The sequence below is a fragment of the Urocampus carinirostris genome, chromosome 7 (assembly GCF_059441175.1).
Source record: "Urocampus carinirostris isolate Australia breed hairy pipefish chromosome 7, RoL_Ucar_1.0, whole genome shotgun sequence".
Classification (NCBI taxonomy): domain Eukaryota; kingdom Metazoa; phylum Chordata; class Actinopteri; order Syngnathiformes; family Syngnathidae; genus Urocampus; species Urocampus carinirostris.
Genome location: NC_142355.1, coordinates 35,797,575 through 35,817,751, shown reverse-complemented (window position 1 = coordinate 35,817,751; position 20,177 = coordinate 35,797,575). Strand labels below are relative to the sequence as shown.

The window sequence follows — 20,177 nt, the reverse complement described above, 5'->3', positions numbered from 1 at the left end:
AGATTCCCGTAGCAGCAAGATGGCCGCCAAACATGTCAGCTTCCCAGGTGATCCTCATCTCATGTCAAATAAATTTAAAATTTTTCAAATTATGATCATTTAAAAAGTACACTTCAATATGAGCGCAGCATGGCGGCGCAGTGGTTAGCGCGTGTGCGGCAAAGTTCTGAGGTCATGAGACTGAACCTTCTGTGTGGAGTTTGCATGTTCTCCCCGTGCTTGCGTGGGTTTTCTCCCTCATTCAGGTTAATTGGCTGGTCCAAATAGTACGTAGGTGTGATTTGTCCGTCTCTGTGTGCTCTGTGACTGGCAGGACTCTAGTTGAGGGTGTCCCCTGCCCACTGCCCGAAGATAACTGGGATGGGCTCCAGCACCCCCGCGACCCAACTGAGGGTAAGCGGTGCAGATAATGGATGGATGGATGGACTTTCATATGACAGTTCATGTATTTTTGCATAATATCCAATTCAATATTTTTCTTTTTGAACCACTAGGATGCACTCAATGATACACACTGTCCCTTTAAGTATTATTCGATACAGTGTCTGGCTCCAATGCATGTCATCTGGTTTTGAAACAGTAAGAAGTAAGAATCATGAATAATGAAATAAAATTATATAATATGTCCTTTTTAAGCACTACTGTCATGATTACCGATGTAATGCACCTGTGCCCGCCCCTTTGGCTCCAACTGCCTCGGACTATCATTGGCTCCCTGTACCTATTTTAACCCACTCCTATCTGTCCCCTTTTGTCAGTCAGTCACCGAACCTCACTTTACTCTAGGCAAGCCTTTTTCGACCCTGACTCCCATCTGTTTTTTGCTCCCGTCTGTTGCCCGGCTTCGACCCGTTTTTTGATCCTGACCACGTCTATCTCCTCTCCTGGCTTTCGACTCGTTTTCCGACCCCGACCACGTTCTTCTCTCCTGTCCTGGCTACTGACCCGTTTTTTCCGTTCCCGACACCGCCATCGCTCGCCACTGAAGTCCCACTTCTGCGTTCAGAGCGACCTGCTTCCCTTGCCCAGCGATCACCGGATCGTGGGTTTCGTCCCGGTCCTGTTCCTGTTGGTATTTCTTGTCTGGTATTGTTCCCGTTTATTTTGTCCTGTTTATTGTTTTCTCCGGTTTTCGTTCCCGTCTAGTTTTTCCTGTTTATTTTCGATATCCTGTTTCATTATCTATCATGTCTGTCCCGTCCTGTCCGTTATCAACCCCATTTGTCCGATATCAACTCGGACAATTGGTATCAATCTAATCGGCCTCTGGCTTCCTAACATTTCACGCCAGACTGCTGCCTAACGTGCATGATTCCCCATTTCCCGTAAAATAAAAGGCTTGTGTGAGTTACGTCACGCATTTGGGTCCTGATCCTGTTCTGGTTTTTGACATGTGATTTGAGTGTGCTATCTTTTGTGGGAGTTTGGGGGGCATTCAAAGGGAAAACATTATCAGTAGTACTTTTTACGATTATATTCTGACTATTTTCATTCGTCAAAAACATCAAAATGTGTGTTTGAGGTTCACCCACCACCACATGGAAAGGACTCTTAGGGATGTTCTGTCCTCCAAAGCGAATCGTGATGACGTATTTGCCGGGTTCGGGTGCCGTGTAGTAAATATCGAAGGTCCCGTCGCGATTTTCCACCACGTCCATGTCCAATTCCATCCCTTGCGGTGTCAAAACCTTGCAGGTGACCTTGCCCTTGCCGGCGGCCTTGGCGTCCACCGTTATCACCGTGTCCTCCGAGGTTTGCAGTTTCTGAAGGCCCGCTGTTGGAAAAACAAAAGAAAAAGAGATGAAAATATCTCGAAACGTTTTCTGGCGGGACCAGAGTGAAACTGAAAAGATATCACTTACATACTCCATGTCCTCCAATGGATACTGCAAAGTACAAGAAGTTGTATACTATGTTAGTTATATGTTCGTGATGTATTCACTGCAGTATAATAATTCCTTTTCTGTTGACAGTACATCTTCACTGTTGGTCATAAATCTTCCTAGCTTAAATTTGGTCTTTGTAGAATTAATACTTCCATATTTTGCAGATTTTTAGTAGTTCAGAATACAAGTAGCAACTGGTCATTGAAAGCATAATATCTATCTATCTATCTATCTATCTAGACATCTAGACATCTATCTAGACATCTATCTATCTATCTAAACATCTATCTATCTAGACATCCATCAAGACATCTATCTATCTATCGAGACATCTATCTAGACATCTAGACATCACAATGTCTGACCATTTCTTTTTTTCTGCACTATGATGACTATGTTTGCACCAATGCATATGCTAACTATTTTTTTGCACTATGATGACTTTTGCACCAAATGCAATATTGCACAACCCTTACGATACCAACGGTATCACGATAACAACTGTATGTAACATCCCACATGCCGACATTTCTTGTGTAAATACCATGTAAATTATAACTATAGCCTTATCCCCCTTGTTTTATAACCTTATCTTCTCTGTTCCTTTATCTTCTTGGCTCATACTTCACTGTGAATGTGTAAAACTGGAGTGTCATGCCCAATTTCGTTGTCACAATATGTTAACCCATTTTGTAACAATGACAATAAAGGTATATTCTATTCTATTCTATCTATCTAGACATCTATCTATCTATCGAGACATCTATCTAGACATCTATCTAGACATCTATCTAGACGTCTATCTAGACATCTATCTAGACATCTATCTAGACATCTATCTATCTAACTGCTGACTTGTACTCACGCTTCTATTCCTTCGAAAATGAATCAAAAAACTTAATTCAAATATCCCACTGAGGCAACCCAAGGAAATACAAAATGTTGTCCTGAAATGTTCTATCTTTCTATCTTGGTCATATCCCTCAAGAGGGGTGACCGACAGCAAGACAAACATACATTAACAAAGAAAATGAAAGGGGAAAAATAGCCAAAAAAACACCAAAATATTTTTGAACCATGTCCAACCCAAATAACCAAACAACCCAAACAGGTTAGGGACCTCGACACCTAAGTCGGTCATTCCTTTGTCCCTCCAGATGAAACGGGACACAAGAAAGCAGCCATGTCACTCGGGTCAGGGTGACACGACACACTCTTCTTTTCAACAGCAGGGCCCGACAGCTTTCACTGGTTTACCCTTGCCGCATCATACAGGTGCCCTGCCCAACCCTTAGAACGCGTCCAAACATGCCACTATCCTTTTACAACACCTCTCCACTCATTCCAGCAAGACAGCAAGAAAGCATGATAAGAAAGAATATACAGTAAGTCGCATTGGAGCATAACTGAGATTGTGCCAGGTATGTAAACATATTAAGAGTCTTCCGATACCTATAGTATCAATCACATACTAAGAAGTGTCACTCCAAATACTCTCTGCTGTTCTCTCTACTGCTCGATGACCCTTTTTGGCTGCATATTTTACTACTTGCAATGTACAATCTTCAAAACATTATCTTATTTTCATTTGCATTGCAGTTGTTTTTAAATTACCGCCAATGTTGAAATGATCAACAAAAGCATAGAGCATATTTCATTTTAGTGGTACAATAAAATCGAAATATAGACTGACAATAATATGTTAATATGTCACATATAAATCGCTCCAGATTTTAAGGTACACTCCTGGGAAAACGATGAAAAGAATGCAAATTATAGTGCAGAAAATACGGTACATTGGTTAGTGTCGGCACCGTCCTGTTTGAAAATAATTCAAATACATTTCATTAAGCTATAAGTATGCCCTAGAGGTAGTAGACTCATCTACTTTTGTTTTTTTCTTGTCATGAAGAAATTGTTTATTTTTATTTTGAAAAATATCAAATAATCACATTTACCTGTGAGGAGACACTTGCTGGCATCTCCGGTCGGATTTGACTGAATCCTGTAGGGGGAGTACGGAATCTCATCCCCTCCGTATTTGATGGTAATGGTGTATGGTCCGATAGAGTCGGGTACGTAGGACACCGTGTAGGTGCCGTCTCTGTTGTCTTGGATGCTTGCATTTTTCGGCTTTCCCTCCGGATCCTGTCACCCGAAAGGTTTGGGTTGTGTTTATTATACATTTGTCGAAATCAGTGTGACATTAATTGATTATGTAATGCTATGAAGAAAGGCTTCTGAATTCCCATATGGTCTATATAAGCCAAGGTTGTTCTAATTTGATCATTGAACGCTTGCAATGAAAAAAATGCTTTGTATTCTTAGATGGTTCTTATGACGCCAGGTTTTTCCATTATGATCTTTGAAAGCTTGCAATGAAGAAATTATTTGCATTTCCAGGTGGTACTTATAATGCCATGGTTGTTTTCATTTGATCATTGAAGGCTTCCAATTAAGAAATGCTTTGTATTTACGGATGGTACTTATAAATCCAGAGTTGTTGTATTTTAATTGATACATTTGCAATAAGGTTGCTTTGCATTTGCTCAGGGTATTCAAAACTCTAAACTCGTACAAATCCGATGATTGAATGCTTGCAATGAAGAAATGAGTTGCATTCGTGGATTAGATTTACAGGGTTGTTCTAATTTAGTCGCTGAACACTTGAAATGAAGAAATGCTTTGCCTAGAAGATGATAGTTTTAATGCTAAGGTTGTTTTGATTTGTGCCCTGCAACTGGCCCCTGACCACTGCCCGAAGATAGCTGGGATGGCCGCGACCCTACTGAGGATAAGCGGTGGAGATAATGGATGGATGAATGTTTTGATTTGATAAACACTTACAATTTTTTAAAAAATGCTTTTCATTCTCATATGATACTTATAATGCCACGGTTGTTCTATTTGTGGTCACTCTTTGCATCATTGTGTTGTTCTCCACCCATGATTGTGCACGGAGACCAACTATGTTCCTTGATTTCCTTACCCTTAATAATTGGTTTTGTTCATGTGACCTCCGAAAAAAAAATTGAAACAAAAGAATCGAGGGGAGACCTTTGTCCTCGCAAGTTCAAAATGAATTCCTGTTGCTTGTTTCACTGTAAATTTAACAGCGGGTATGGAAACATCAAAACCAGAGAAGTAGATTTTGGATGAACTGACCAGAATCTGCACGGTGAGCAGCCCCTCCCCGGCGTCGCGGGCGTCAATGGTGAATTCCACGGGAAGGCTAGCAGCCACACCTTTGCTGTCCAGGCCCGGCCCGCTAGCTCGCACCTTGCTGGCGTCGTGCCCGGGCTGAGACATTACCTTGAATGGACTGTTGATGGGACAGATAAAATGAAGAGCCATGAATCAAATCAGTGCTGCTTGATGGCAAACCGGAGTTCATCCTCCTGCTGCTAGCCGGCAGTTCATCATTTGCCTCATGGACCGTGACGCTTTGGAGAGTTACAATACACGGGTGGGTCTGAATTTAATTCGTTTTCACCCCGGGGTGGGGACGTTGCGGCGGTTTCTTGGGATACATGCCTATGAGGGACTTCCTGGTCTGGAAAAAATGTTTTAAAGTGCTTGAGGGTTTTCGAACTCAGATTTTAAACTAAGCTTTTGGTTTTAAACTATGGATTTGAAGCACTTGTAGGGTTTCCAACTAGGATTTCCAACTAGGTTTTAAAATGCTTAGAACGTTTTTAACTGGGGTTGTGGCCTCACACTGGGGTTTTAAAACACTTCTAGGTTTTCAGACTAGTTTTGGACTTGGATTAGGGTTATAAAGCATTTGAAGGGTTTCAAACATGGGTTTCTGGCTCAAACTAGGATTTCAAAACGCTTTAAAATGTATTGTTATTTTAAAATGCTTTCAAATCCTGGTTTGCGGTGGGTTTAGGGTTTTGTACTAGGGTTTCCAATTAGGATGTCAGCCTCAAACCAGGGTTTTAAACTGCTTTTAGGGTTTCAAACTAATTTTTTCGCCTAGAATTCTGGTTTTAAAACAATTCTAGGGTTTCCAACTAGAGTTTTGGCCTCAAACTAGAGTTTTAAATCACTTTCAGGGTTTCCTGCCAGGTATTCAAACTAAGGTTTCTGTCTTAAACAAGGATTTCAAAGGCTTTTTAGGGTCTCTTACTACAGTTCCTAGCTAAGACTTTGGCTTGGGATGAAAGCGCTTTTAGGGTTTTTAACCATGGTTTCAAGATTAGGTGTTGGCCTTTTCAGTTTCTAGCTAGGGTTTCGGCCCTAAACTACAATTTTGACACGCTCTTGGGTTTCAAACCATGGTTTCGGTATCAGACTACAGTTTTAAAGTGCTTTAAGGGTTTCAATCCAGGATTTCAAACAAAAGGTTTGGTTTTAAACCACGGATTTAAAGAGCGTCAGCCTCAACGTAGGGTTTTGTAGTCATTAGGGCCGTTTCTAGGAATTCATACCTGTGTGGGACTTCCTGGTCAGCATATTTGACTGCCACAGTGTATGGTCCATCCTGAGCTGGGGTGTAGTGAACTGTGTGAGTACCATCACCGTTGTTTTTGACACCCACTGGCTCCATAGTACCTTTAAATAAAAACAAAATGTTAGATGATACTGTGCATGTCACTACAACGCTTCAAAAAACCCACCAGTTGGTCCAAAGAGTTTGACATCAAGGGGAGCATGTCCAGCCTGTGTGCAGTCTACTGTGAACGTTTGAGGGACGTGTGCTCTTACTCCAGAACCCAAACCAGGCCCTGAGCACTTGACCTTGCTGGGGTCCACGGGGTCTTTGACAGGCACTTTGAAGGGACTTCCAGGGATGGGGTGACCGCCATAATTGATGTTGACGTCATAGTCTCCCGGCGTGAAGGGGACGTACTCCACGCTGCAGCTGCCGTCTTTGTTGTCTTTGCAGGAAATTTTGGCCTCAGATGCTCCCTCGATGGTTAACCCCAAACCACCGGTGCCGGCGCCCCTACAGATATCCATAGAGAAACCTTATTAATATGTTTTTTATAATAATAATTTGAGCCCCAAAATAAGGTTTTAAAGTTCTTATAAGGTTTTGAACTGAGGTTTTGGCCTCAGACTGGGGTTTTAAAACACTTCTGGGTTTTCAGACTAGTTTTGGACTTGGTCTAGGGTTATAAAGCATTTCAAGGGTTTCAAACATGGGTTTCGACCTCAAATTGGGGTTTTAAAAAGCTTTTAGTGGCTTGAACTAGGGTTACAAAGCATTTTAGGGCTTCAGGTTTGGGTTTCTAGAATTTCAAAATGCTTTAAAATGTTTCGTTATCTTAAAATAATTTAAAATCCTGGTTTGAGGTCGGTTTAGGGTTTTGTACTAGGTTTACAATTAGGATGTCAACCTCAAACTAGGGTTTTAAAGTGATTTTAGGGTTTCAAACTTGGGTTTTGGCTTTGAATTCTGGTTTTAAAACACTTCTAGGGTTTCCAACTAGAGTTTTGGCCTCTGACTAGGTTTTAAAGCGATTTAAGGGTTTCAAACCTGGGTATGAGCCTCAAACTACGGTTCTTAGGTTTTCAAACCAATTTGAATCATTTTAACTTGGGTTCAAGCCTCAAACAAGGTTTATGAATTGAATTAAATTTTCTTTATGGTCATTGATATCAATGTTTAGACACATTGTATGCATTGAGATTAGGGTTTTAAACTTTTCAACAAGGGTTTCAGCCTCTAAATAAGGTTTTGCAGCACCTTCAGGGTTGGGATGAAGGATTTTACGCCCAAATTAAGGTTTTAAAGCATTTTTAATGTTTCAAACAAGGGTTTAAAACTAGTGGTTGTTTCTTTGTATTACATGTATCCAATTCGGATACTCACAACCGCTGTTTGATTTGATATATACTGTACCGGGTCTCCACAGTGAAGCAGTTGGGCTTGTTGGTTATTCCTCCCTCAAGGCCTGGTCCATAGGCCCTCACCCGGGTGGGATCGCATCCCTCCACCACTGACACTCTGAATGGACTCTTGGGTACTGGTACATCATTATAGACTACCTCAATTAGATGCATACCTGTACACAGGGGAGGTTCAAGAGTGAAAACCGATATTACATCCGTTGACAACATTTAGATGACTTTTAATGATTTTTGAATGACTTTGAAAGATGTTTGATATATTAATATACCTTTTCATGCTCCTACTATAAGGCAGGTGTGCTAGTAGCCTTGGGCACACATACCTGCATGGATAAGAGTTTGTGTTCCTGAACAGACTATTTATAAATCAGAGCCTGTCTGGCTGCATGCTCTCTGGCCCTCACATCATTGCAGCACTGCATCATTCCGTATTTATACCCTCCCCAAATCTCTCGCGCTGACTTTTCACACTCTGCCTTACTCTGGTGCTGTGCATTACTAGCGCCTGTTAGTATTTTCATGTTACATTTTGTGGCAGTTTTTGTTTTTTATATGCACTATACTTGTGACATGCTGTGAGCTTCTTGCCTGGAGAGGCACAGTACGTAAACGTATTTATTATTGGGTTAGCAGGGCAAAAAAGTGATGATAGGGGAAAAACGTATTATTGTCAATAGTTGTAAATTAATTGAATTAAGGCATCAAAATATAGGTATGTCTCTATTATTAAAACAGTCCATGCAACGACAAAAAAATACTTGATGACTTGACTTGTTCTTAGCTTGCTAATGGTTGGTTGGTGGGATCCCTTAACCAATTGGGTCGTATGGGCACCATTTCCTGTTGTGTGTCTTGGGCAAGAAAAACCTGGTGGTGACCATCCCTCTCCAGGCCAACATATAACTGTTTTGGATGCGGAGGTTATAATTCATGCGTTTGTTACCCCCCGTCTTGATGACTGTAATGCACTACTCTCCGGTCTCCCGTAGTAAAAACTACGTTCTAGTACATTTCTGACACAGACAGAATTTTAGCATGCAAAAACAATCTGAGCAGCATGGAAAACCGATCTTGTATTTGGTCGTGTATTTGGTGATTACTGTAATGCACAAACTACTCTCCAGTCTCCCAAAGTCCAAAATCAAGAGCCTTCAGTTGGTACAAAATCCTGCAGCGAGGCTTTTAACTAAGACAAGAAAGCTTGCTCACATGACCCCGATTTTAGATAACCTGCATTGGCTCCCTGTTTGCTTAAGAAGTGATTTTAAGGTTCTGTTGGTAGTATACAAAATCATGCATGGACTTGCTCCCTCATATCTTTCAGATTTAATTTCCCCCTATGTTCAGGTCCAGAGCCTTCCCTCTGAAAATGCTGGTCTACTAGTGATTCCAAGAGCCAAGAAGAGATCCGCAGGTTCGAGAACATTCTCCATTCCGGCCCCGGTGCTGTGAAATGCTCTTCCCCCTGAGATTCGAACTGCAACCTCAGTGGAAATGTTTTAATCTCAGCTTAAAACACACTTCTAATCTTTTCTATAGCATATGAATAACCTATATTTTATGTTGACAATATCTGTGTATCTGTATATTATTTGCCCTCATGTAGGTTTTAGATCAGGTAATGGTGTAATAATTGTCAGTGGTTTGCAATAATTTGTGGTCTGTGCAGCCCTTTGAGACTCTTTGTGATTAAGGGCTATACAAATAAACATGACTTCACTTATTGTTTAAGGCTGAGGTATGTGCCAAATCAGAATCCTTGGTCTCACTATCGCTAACTACCATTAAGCAAGAGAATTGCGGGCAGCACTTTGCATTTGCAGACTTCTAATTGTATTAATAATATTCATAATGTGAAAATTCGACGATTTGGGAAGATCCAAAATATGTGACGTTAAATGAGATGCCAATAAAGACTGTTCTATTCTATTCTAATATTGTGTTTTAATAATAATAATTCCCATGACTGCACATCACTGTTGTAGATCCCAGGATGCAGCGTCCCCACCTTTCAATGCTTTCACTTCACAGTGTGTAATGAGAGGCTTTTTTGCCCCCTCTTTATGACATTTTCATATGCCCAAAAACTGAGGTATTTGGTGTCAAAAAATTATGTCAGCTCCTTCTAAGTGAGGCTCTTTCTATGTAAAATGAATGCATATTTTTGACCTATGAGTATTTAACAAAATAGTGAATGTTTTTATGATAGTTAATGCATTTTTGCTTTTTTATTCAAATTAATGGTGTTGTTTTTTCAATATTTTATTTTGTACCAGTAGGAGGTGCTGAATAAAACACAATGTCCCTCCATATAATTACATCCCCTTCCCCTCAATTTTCTCTAGCAAAGCGTGTTTGTGATAGGGTAAGAAAGTCCTGACCCTTCACACAGTCAGGTCAAGAGCGCCCTAGCTTCTCCGTAGCCACACCCCCTCAACAAGACTGACCTGCTAGAAGCAATAACGGGAGGGAACAAATCAATAATACACGTTTATATTTATGGCCAGGGCCCCAAACTATTGTCTAGTGGGTCTCAAATCAGCAGCAGTTTTTTAAAGGTAAAAGAATGATAACTATAAAAAGATGAAACGGGAGATTCTTGCTTTCTGTAAGAATTGTTGTATTTGTGTCTTCCTACCATCCTCAAAGGGCGTGTACTCCACTCTGTAGGTGCCGTCTCCCTTGTCGGTAACGTAGGCTTCGGTGGTCGTGCCGGAAGGGTTGACGATACGGGCCTTGACGTTGTTTCCGCCGATTTTGTTGAGAGATCGGGCATCCACGATGAAGTGTGTGGTGACTTCTCGCAGGACGCCTAGCAACAAAGCGGCACTCATGGTGATTTGTCGCTCGGTCTTGGAGCCCTTTGTCGATTTAAAGCCCCGTCTGTATTTATCTTCCCCTAGCTCATCCTAAGCCGCTAATGCCGTATGCGTTTTTGTGATGGCTTTATGCTAAAAGGAATGAAGCTGGAAAGATATGCATGAATCATGTTGACGTCTATCTTCTGTCGTGACTTTTTTACGGTCTCACGTCAGAGGTTTTGCAGGGGGATTTGTTCTAACAATTGGCGTTGAGGATAGCCAAAGTACAGTAGAACCCCAGGATACGGTGTCCCCACCTTACGACATTTTCACTAAGATGTTTCCCGTCTTTAAGGCATTTTCCCTACTCTACGACAACTACAACAAACCATTATTTTAAGTTTGCCTCCGACAAATTACGTCTCGTGAACTGCCCGTCTGTTTTTAAGTCAATGTCATTTAAATCTGGTCTGCTATTGGCATTGTGAAAACTACCTCCTACAATGCCTTTCTCTCTATTCATTCGGTTCAGAATCTTGCATGCTTGGTAAAGATTTAGCGTTTTTTTTAAACTGTACTTTTTTAACTGTACTTTTTAACTGTGTTTTTTCGCTATGACTCAAGGCTTAAGATAATGCTAAAGGGAGAGGCAAAAAATGATAACTGTTGAAACGAGCTTGAGATCATTATGAAATACAAAGAGGAACAGGAATTGCCACTCTTGCTAAGGGGCCGGTCACACCAGACATGGGGACTTGAGACTTAGTGACTTGGACTCGAGTCGACTCGAGTCGCTGTTTTTATGACTTGTGACTTGACTTGGACTTGGCAATCTAAGACTCGGGACTTGACTTGTGACTTGACTTGCCCAAGAAAAAAATACTTGGGACTTACTTGGGACTTGAAGGTGAAGACTTGAGACTTACTTGAGACTTGCACATGTGTGACTTGGTCCCATGTCTGGGTCACACAGACATTTGCGGCTGAATCACGGCTAAAATTTTGCGTTTTTTTTTTGCCCGTGGTTGCCCGGGATGGAAAATGCGCAAAATTTGACAACCCGCCGTTCGTCTGTGGTATGGCCGGAAAAAAGACGCGGCGACTGTTTTGCTTCCTCATCGCGTCATTTTCTCGTGTGGACCACGGGTATAAAATCTCCCGAGCCGGTGTTGTGCCCAAATCCGACTCCTACGCAACACACCCACCCCCCCACACCCTCGCGTGAACGCGCATTCTGCTGCGATCGCTTTTGACTTTTTCATCCGCGTTAACAAACGCATTTTGTAGAATATGATCGCACTTTATTGTTTAAATAAACGCGTTTTATAGACTAGGATCTCCCAATTATTATAATTAGCTCGCTTTAGTGTTTTAATAAGCGTTTAATATAGAATACGATCGCTTCTGATGAAAGCGCAGCAGAATGCGCGTTCACGCGAGGGGGGAAGGATTTACCGTTCGATTACGTTTACAACAAAATTAAAGACGGAATGGATTATGTTGTATTACATTCCCAACGAATGCAGGACGAGGTGGATTTGGTTATATGTTCGCCATTACATTCCCTATAAGTGAGATAAAACGAGGTATAAATGGTTGGAGAAGCGAGGAAATGCAAATCTCGGCAGGGATGTATTTCTCGGGCTGTAGAATTCATAAACGCTCTAGACACAGTCCCGTGAATATCAAGATTTCAAACTATGGCATTATATTTATTTTATTATCTTAAAAAGAAATGTCAAGAATTAAATATGGGTTAAGACGATATCACTACGCTGACGGGGAGGGGTTTATTGAGGGTAATTGTTTTATCTATTTTGCTAATTATTCATTATTGATTAGTTCATAACACGTTACAAAGCTTAGGAGCCGGGACTCTTACTCTCGGCCGAAAGGGGTTTTTGGGGTTTTTAAGGGTTATTGTTCTATCTTCGTTATTCATTATCCATTATCCGTTATCGGTCAGTTCATAATACGCTACAAAGCCAAGGAGCCGAGACTCTTACTCTCAGCCAAAAGGCCAAGCTAAGGTCCTATCCCTAAAGCCTTGCTGCGATCATTGCGAATGCACCGTTCCCGGAGGTACTGCAATACCGGGCCGATGCGTGGAGTGGACAGAGCAAGCTCTTATTCCATCTCCAGATTTCAAAAATCTGTGATCATTACCACTAAAGGCCAAGTTAAGTACTTAGCTTCTATGCCTTGCTGAAGGCCAAGCTAAGTACTTAGCTTCTATGCCTTGGCCAAGCTAAGGATCTAGCATCAAAGCCTTGCTACGACCATTGATAATGCACCGAAAGATTTATTCGAAATGAAGAGAAACTACGCTGACGGTGATCCATGTTCACCCCCTTGACGTCACGAGCACAATGGTGTGCTCGGCAAATCGCGCTGTATATACGCGGAGAAAGGCGTTTGACTGTCACACGCGTAACACGCTAATTTCACGTAATAACACCGCGATACAGGCGCAGAACATGCTATTACCATGCTCCGCCCACGATTACCCGCTGAAATTTCCCGTCCTACCCATGTGTAACTACGCCCTGGCCGCGGCCAGAGCACGTCGTTCCGCGTCATTTCCGCGTCATTACCTCGTGTTGACCACGTGTGCGGCACGCGGTTTAACACGTGCTCAAAGTTTTGAACGCGGCCAACCACGTGAAAATTTCCGACCGCGAGTAAAGCACTGCTCTATCTCGTCTATATGACGGTCTCAAAACGTCCAACAGCGCTCAACGACATCTGCTTCACGGCCAGAAGTTTATGGCCGCGGTCCAGCCTCGATAAACTCGTGAAAGGCTGTGTCCACGCGCTCTCAAGAATTGAACAGCGCAAAATTATTTCGCGCTGCCACCCGCGCGCCAATTTCCGACCTCGTGTTATGCACTGCCATAACTCGTTTGAATGGCGATCTCAATGCGTCCTATAGCGTCCGCCTCAAAGTCAGAAATATCTGGCCGTGATTCAGCCGCAAATGTCTGTGTGACCGGCCCCTTAGGAATATGGCTGTAACCAATCGCTGGTCGGGACTATTATTTAACAAAATGAGACAATTAAAGCGCATAGATCTTTAAAGGGATTGACAATCCTCGCAAAAGGGTAGTTTTGAAATATTTTTTATTGTTTTTTTGTTTTAATCTACCTTCGACTCCCCTCTCTGCAGCCACCCGCTTTTTTATCAAACCAGCTCAAGTCAAGTCACACCGAAAGTGAACCAAATTTAATTTTTCCTTTTCATGTATATTTTCTCATAATTTTATTTAATCACATACATGTATTTTACACGTAATTGATATACTACTATATTACTATATTATATTTTGTGATTTGAATATTTTAATCGGGGATAATCGGGGGTCTGAAAACATGAGCTTATTATCTTGGATTTCTATCCCCCAATAATTAAAAAAAGGAGCTGATTAAAGCAAGAATACATTTTTAAAAAATTGGAAGTTTTAAAATCAGTTTTAATCCGCTTTCACCATCTCCTCCCCGCCTCTGCATCCACCCGTTCCTCCTATAGACCACCTGTACATTATAAAGTAATTTAATCCCACACATGTATATCACACCTAAGTAGTACTTTCTATATAGTATTTTGTTTTTTTTATCTGTGGCTCCGCGAGTTCTGAACACACAAGAAAATGAGCATAGGTTTCTATCCCCTGCTGCGTGCCAATTTTAGTTTGCGACCCCCCCCCCCCTTTGGAGGGGATTTATGTTGTATCCTGCGGTCTTTTGTTCAAGGTTTTATATGTTGTACCTAGGCTTTATCAAAAGCTTTTTGGCACCTTGTTTTTTAGAAGCAGAGTGATGGAGAAAGGAACAGTGACAAATCCAACAGGAACAATTGATATAAAAGCAAGTTATGGCATAATAGTCCAAAAAGCCCGCATTTCGTATACAAATTACCTCTTGGCTCCACTCCTGGTCCATAGACGTGCACCCCACTGGTGTCCACAGAAGGATCCACCTGAAGCACTTTGGGGAACTGCGGGATCAGGTGTCCTCCGTACTTGATGGTTATAGTATGCGCTCCGTGGAACGGCGGGATATACGTGACCGAAAAATGTCCTTCCGCCGTTTTCTGGATGTGGACCTCCGCCTTGGCCCCAGTGTCCGACACGATCTCGATGGTCAGCTCGGCGTCTCCGGCCCGCGTGCAGTCCACGGTGAAGGTGGCCGTCTCCCCGGCCTTGGCCTTCTCCAGACCGGGACCGCTCGCTGTGACTTTGCTGGGATCGAACGCGGGACGCACCGCCGCCTTGAAGGGGGATCCCGGAATGTGTTGTTCGGCGAACAGGATGTTGATGGAGTATTCTCCGGCCTCCGTGGGAAGGTAAGCCACCGAGCAGGTGCCGTCGCCGTTGTCTTGGCACTCGATTTTGGCCTCGCAGGGACCTTCCACTGTGAGTCCAAGTCCACCGGCACCAGCTCCTTTGGTATCGATAGTGAACGGAGCCGGTTTACCCACAATCCCGCCTTGGAGACCTGGGCCAAACGCTCGGACCTGGGATAGGAAAATATCATGTCAAACAAGAAGGGACGCGGCATAATTAACAGAAAAATGAGGTATGTTTAATGTGTTTTAGTCTCTTGATACAGTAGAACTAGAAACTTGTTGCTCATCTAACAATTTCCTTAAACCCGACACATTATTTCCATATTTCAGTACTGCGTAGCTCTTCGTTGTTACTATCAGCAGATCTCTTCAAACATAGTACTCTACTACTTATGTGTAATATATAAGCGTATGAGTACCGGTAAATAACATCATAAATGGATATATACGTGAAGGTAAAATGATATTCTATTGACCTGTGGTGGGTCAAGTGGAGTAGCGGGTGGATGGAACTGATTTTGAACTTGATTTACAAACTTGAATGCTTCAATCACCTCCTTATTTTTAAAAACAGTCCAAACGGAGGTAAGTTACCCTCGATGTGAAAAACGCTCGAAAAAAGCGGACTCTGAGCTTTTTCTTTTGTTGATTCGGCATTTTTTTTCCCTCAAAGCAAAATTCCACCCTCCAAAGCTAGAACGACGTTAAATATCAACAGCTTTTCCGGATTTTAGACTCTCTTTGGGTTTTCAAGTCTCATGTGGCCTGCCAAAAAGGGAAAAGCCTCCCAAAAAATGGTTTTGTGTCTCAATGCTGGTGATTTTCGTAAAGTGCATAACCATTCCTATTGTATTCTATTGTTGTCACTTTTCAGTCAGTTCAGTAAAGTGTAGTGTAAAATCCCCCTGTAATCATTTTAGAATCAAATCCTACATCCCTGAATCATAAGAGTGAGTCTTCAGTGAGACCCCCAGCCCTGTAGCCGAGGCACACTTTCTATGCCATTACTTAACAAGTCCGGCCCCCGTGAGAATGTTTTTTCTGCCACGTGGCCCCCGAGCTAAAACGAGTCTGACACCCCTGCTCAAGAGCATTCTGGTGCGCATTTACCTTTGAGGGATCAGCAGGCATCACGGCCTCCAAGCCAAAGGGGCTCCCGATGATGGGGTTTCCATCATAGCTGATGTCCACCTTATACTGTCCCTCCTCGGGGGGGATGTACCTGACGCCGTGAAGGCCTTTCGCTTTATCCGACTCCAGCTTGCAGGGGATTGGTCGCCCGGTGGGGGAAGTCATCTTCACGGCTACCTTGCCTTGCCCGCCGGCACCCTTTGCGTTCACCGTGAATTCCTGGTCCTTTCCCACTTCCACCTCTGAAAGAAAAACATTTTTTGTAGGGGAAACGGGTCGAGTTTTACGTCTCTTTAGATCGGGGGTCTCAAACATGCAGGATGATATGTTTTGGGGCCCTGTCTTAAAAAAACACCAAAATAACTAACCTTACAATGAAAATTTACCCCCAAAAAATGACCCAAAAATGTTCAAAAATGACAAAGAAAATGACAAAAGAAAGGACCCAAAAAAAATGACAAAAAAAAAGGACCAAAAGATTACCAGAAAATGACAAAAAAATTACAAAAAAATGACACTAAATATATTGAATTGAATATAAAGGTTGTACTTTTGTCTAATCCTTCCACTTTGACTTTTCCAATATCCAGCTGCGGTGCCACCGTTATATGGAAGGGGCTTTTGGGGATGGGGTCTCCTCCGTGGGTCACTGAAATCACCATGTTACCCTGGAAATCCCCCAAAACGAGAACGTCAGTGACCGATCTCCTTATTTGACGATAACACAATGTACCTGTTGTAAAGCGGTGTACTTGACGGTGTAGGAGTAATCGTGGTTATCGATGATCTCGAAGTCCCGAACCGCCTCTCCTGCACCCGAGGCTGCAAAGCGTACTTCCGGTTTGGCTTTGCCTGCCCCCTTTGTGTAGATGGTGAAGTGGGTCGGGTTGCCCACCTCCACTCCTGATAGGGTTAGCAAAGGATAAGACTTACAGATGCTTGTGATCTGGTGACCTTGATTTGTGCTATTTTCACTTAGCAATGTGAAATAAGAAGTTTTTGGGGCTTTTCTATACAACGTCACTATATGACATCAACTACAAACTATTTTGGTTGTTTTCATGTTACGACTTCAAAATGCCTGTCTGCTATTGGTCGATGTCATATGAAATGCTGGTTTGCCATTCAATTGCATCACGGCATTGAAATGAAATGGTAAATCATAAATGGTCTGCATTTATATAGCACTTTTCAAGTCAATGAAGACCTCCCAAAGAGCTTTACAATGTGCTTCACACTTACAAAAATGGTAAAAAAAAAGCAAAAAAAGGCGAAAAGAAAATAGCAAAAAATGCAAAGAATAAAGAAAAAGGAAGAAAATAATAATGAAAAGAAAAAATGTTTAAAAAAAGAACACAGAAAAAGAATAAAGAGGAAAGGGTAAAAAACTAAGAAGGAAAAAACAAAAGGAGAAAGAACATGTGGGAAAGAAAGAAAACAAGGAAAAGAAAAAAATGGAAATAATAGAAAGAGAAAACAAGCATTGAATCAAATTTTTAAAAAAGGAAAAAAAGAAAGGAAAGTAGACAAAGTTTTGTTGGTACCCTTAGTATCAAGATAGCTGACAATCATGACAGCTCTAGATGAGCCTCATGTCATGAAATTTCTAAAGAGAATGGGACACAAGAAGATTTCACAACATTTACACGTCTCACAGAGAGCAATGTGACAAAATGGAGAAAGCATAAAACTACTGCAATCCTACCAAAACCTGGCTGTCCCTCTAAACTTTCATACCAAACAAGGAGAAAACTAATCATTAAAGAAACCAAGACACCCCATGATCATGCCAATATGTTATTGGCTAAACTACTTCCCACAATTATTTTCTCTCTTCTTAGAAATGTACACAAACGCAGACCAAATGCAGCATTTGCCCCTTCCTTTTACAAACCTGTCTTGTTGAGGCCAGGCCCCTCCGCTCTGACCTTGCCGGCATCGTGAGAGGGGTCGACTTTGACCTTGAAGGGACTGATGGGAATTTCCTGACAAGTTAAAAGATGAGAAAATAAATGAGTCATGAAAAAGGCCGAGAGATGGTGCGCGGCGTAAGACGCGTAACGTTACCTGGTCAGCAAAGAGCACCATGACAGTGTAGCGGCCTGCCCCCGGGGGAGTGTACTTGACAGTAAAGGTGTCATTGTCGTTTTTGATGATGTCAAAGTCGATGTCAGCCTCGGCAGGGCCAACCACTCCTGGGGCGCACTTGATCCCGATGCTGATGTCGCCTAGAGATAGTTGAGAAATCGGAAGATAGAGTAAAAACTACGTTCTAGTACATTTCTGACACAGACAGAATTTTAGCAAGTAAAAGCAATCTGAGCAGCATGGAAAACCGATCTTGTATTTGGTCGTGATTACTGTAATGCACAAACTACTCTCCAGTCTTCTAAAGTCCAAAATCAAGAGCCTGCAGCTGGTACAAAATCTTGCAGCGAGGCTTTTAACTAAGACAAGAAAGTTTGCTCACATGACCCCGATTTTAGCTAACCTGAATTTGTTCCCTGTTAGCTTAAGATGTGATTTTAAGGTTCTGTTGGTATTAGTCAAAATCATGCAAGGACTTGCTCCCTCATATATTTCAGATTTAATTTCCCCCTATGTTCCGGTCCGGAGCCTTCGGTCTGAAAGTGCTGGTCTACTAGTGATCCCAAGATCCAAGAAGAGATCCGCAGGTTCGAGAGCATTCTCCATCAGGGCCCCGGTGCTGTGGAATTCTCTTCCTCCTGAGATTCGATCTGCAACCTCAGTGGAAATGTTTAAATCTAAGCTTAAAACGCACTTCCATTCTGTAGCATATGAATAACCTATATTATATGTTGACAATATCTGTGTATTATTTGTTATTGGAAAATTCGTTGCAGCTTAGTCATCCTGGAAGGGGGCTTACCTCATGTGCAGCCCTTTCTCAAGGTTTCTTCATTTTCCTCATATTAAGGTTTTAAATGATAATATCGACAAAGTACGCTAAAATACAACTCCAAATGAAAACCAAAATACTGTACATGCCAAATTACAAACCGAAATACATGACAAAATACACGTGAAAATACATGACAAAATACACAATAAAATAAATGATGAAATACACGACCAAATACATAACCTTATAAATGGCAAAATATGCAACAAAATATGCAATTAAATATGCAATGAAATACACGACAAAATAAGTGAAAAAAATACTTGACGAAATAAACGAAGAAATACTGTTGTGGATTAACTGTAAGTCAGCAGCCTGGTGTGCAGACATCTGGCAGGATGTTATGTTTCATGATATAATGTTGATACAAGAAGTCACAAGTTTTTTGGGGCGACACCCAACGACGTCCTCTCCAGAATAAGTGGCGCCCAACAAAATACACGATCAAATACTCAATTAAATGAATGATGTAATACACGGACAAATACATAACTTAATAAATGACAAAATATGCGACAAAATGTGCGACAAATTATGCTACAAAATATACGACGAAATACACCAAAAATGACACACAAACATAAACGACTAAATAAATGACATTAATATGCAGCTAAATACGCGACGAAATAGTCGACAAAGTAAATGACAAAATACACGACAAATTCAACAAAAAAACACATGAAATAGTGCGTGACAAAATACACGACGAAATAAACGACAAAATACACGACAAAGTGTTAAAAAGACGAAATGAATAAATTACTAACTGGAATTTATGTCCTATATTTAGGTATTAGGTGATTTATTTATGTGTTCATTTCTTCATAAAGCATATTTTTGTAGGTATTCCTTTCTCCATGTATTTCTCCATATGTCAGGATGGTTCCCCCATAAATCAGTTCCTTGGGATTCACCGGGCCTGTCAAGTGTTTTTATAACATTGTATATTTGATGCGTGCTTACCTTGACCGGCCTCGCTGCAGTCCACAGTGAAGTATGTGGGTTCGTTAGCCTTGAGTCCCGTCTTCTCCACTCCGGGACCGTAGACCTTCACCTTGTCCGGATGACATCCTTCTCCCACTAAGACCTAATCAATTCACATTGGAGGTAAGAAGCCTGGAAGCCCTTGCTTGCCTTATTTAACTCAATTATAGCTCTCTATATCAGAGGCAGGCAAACCCGGACCTCGAGGGCTGCGTGTCCTACGTGATTTTGGAGATTCTCTGCTC

General features: G+C 41.8%; 1 protein-coding gene and 1 pseudogene across 5 annotated transcripts in view; both read right to left on the bottom strand.

The window, feature by feature from the left end:
• Positions 1-20,177, bottom strand: part of LOC148363158 (filamin-C-like) — a 71,991-nt gene that overhangs the window by 23,710 nt on the left and 28,104 nt on the right. For all 5 annotated transcript variants that reach the window (XM_088340740.1, XM_088340742.1, XM_088340738.1 and 2 more), the window contains 15 exons: positions 19,912-20,035; positions 18,090-18,250; positions 17,917-18,007; positions 16,756-16,925; positions 16,573-16,690; positions 16,002-16,264; positions 14,462-15,059; positions 10,384-10,557; positions 7,738-7,900; positions 6,509-6,837; positions 6,320-6,443; positions 5,052-5,208; positions 3,845-4,034; positions 1,863-1,886; positions 1,533-1,774 (listed from right to left, as the gene is read on the bottom strand). In XM_088340740.1, coding sequence (XP_088196866.1) covers positions 1,533-1,774; positions 1,863-1,886; positions 3,845-4,034; positions 5,052-5,208; positions 6,320-6,443; positions 6,509-6,837; positions 7,738-7,900; positions 10,384-10,557; positions 14,462-15,059; positions 16,002-16,264; positions 16,573-16,690; positions 16,756-16,925; positions 17,917-18,007; positions 18,090-18,250; positions 19,912-20,035 — 2,928 coding nt within the window. The remainder of the gene's footprint in view (positions 1-1,532; positions 1,775-1,862; positions 1,887-3,844; positions 4,035-5,051; positions 5,209-6,319; positions 6,444-6,508; positions 6,838-7,737; positions 7,901-10,383; positions 10,558-14,461; positions 15,060-16,001; positions 16,265-16,572; positions 16,691-16,755; positions 16,926-17,916; positions 18,008-18,089; positions 18,251-19,911; positions 20,036-20,177) is intronic.
• On the bottom strand, positions 12,607-12,775 carry LOC148363159 (U2 spliceosomal RNA; annotated as a pseudogene).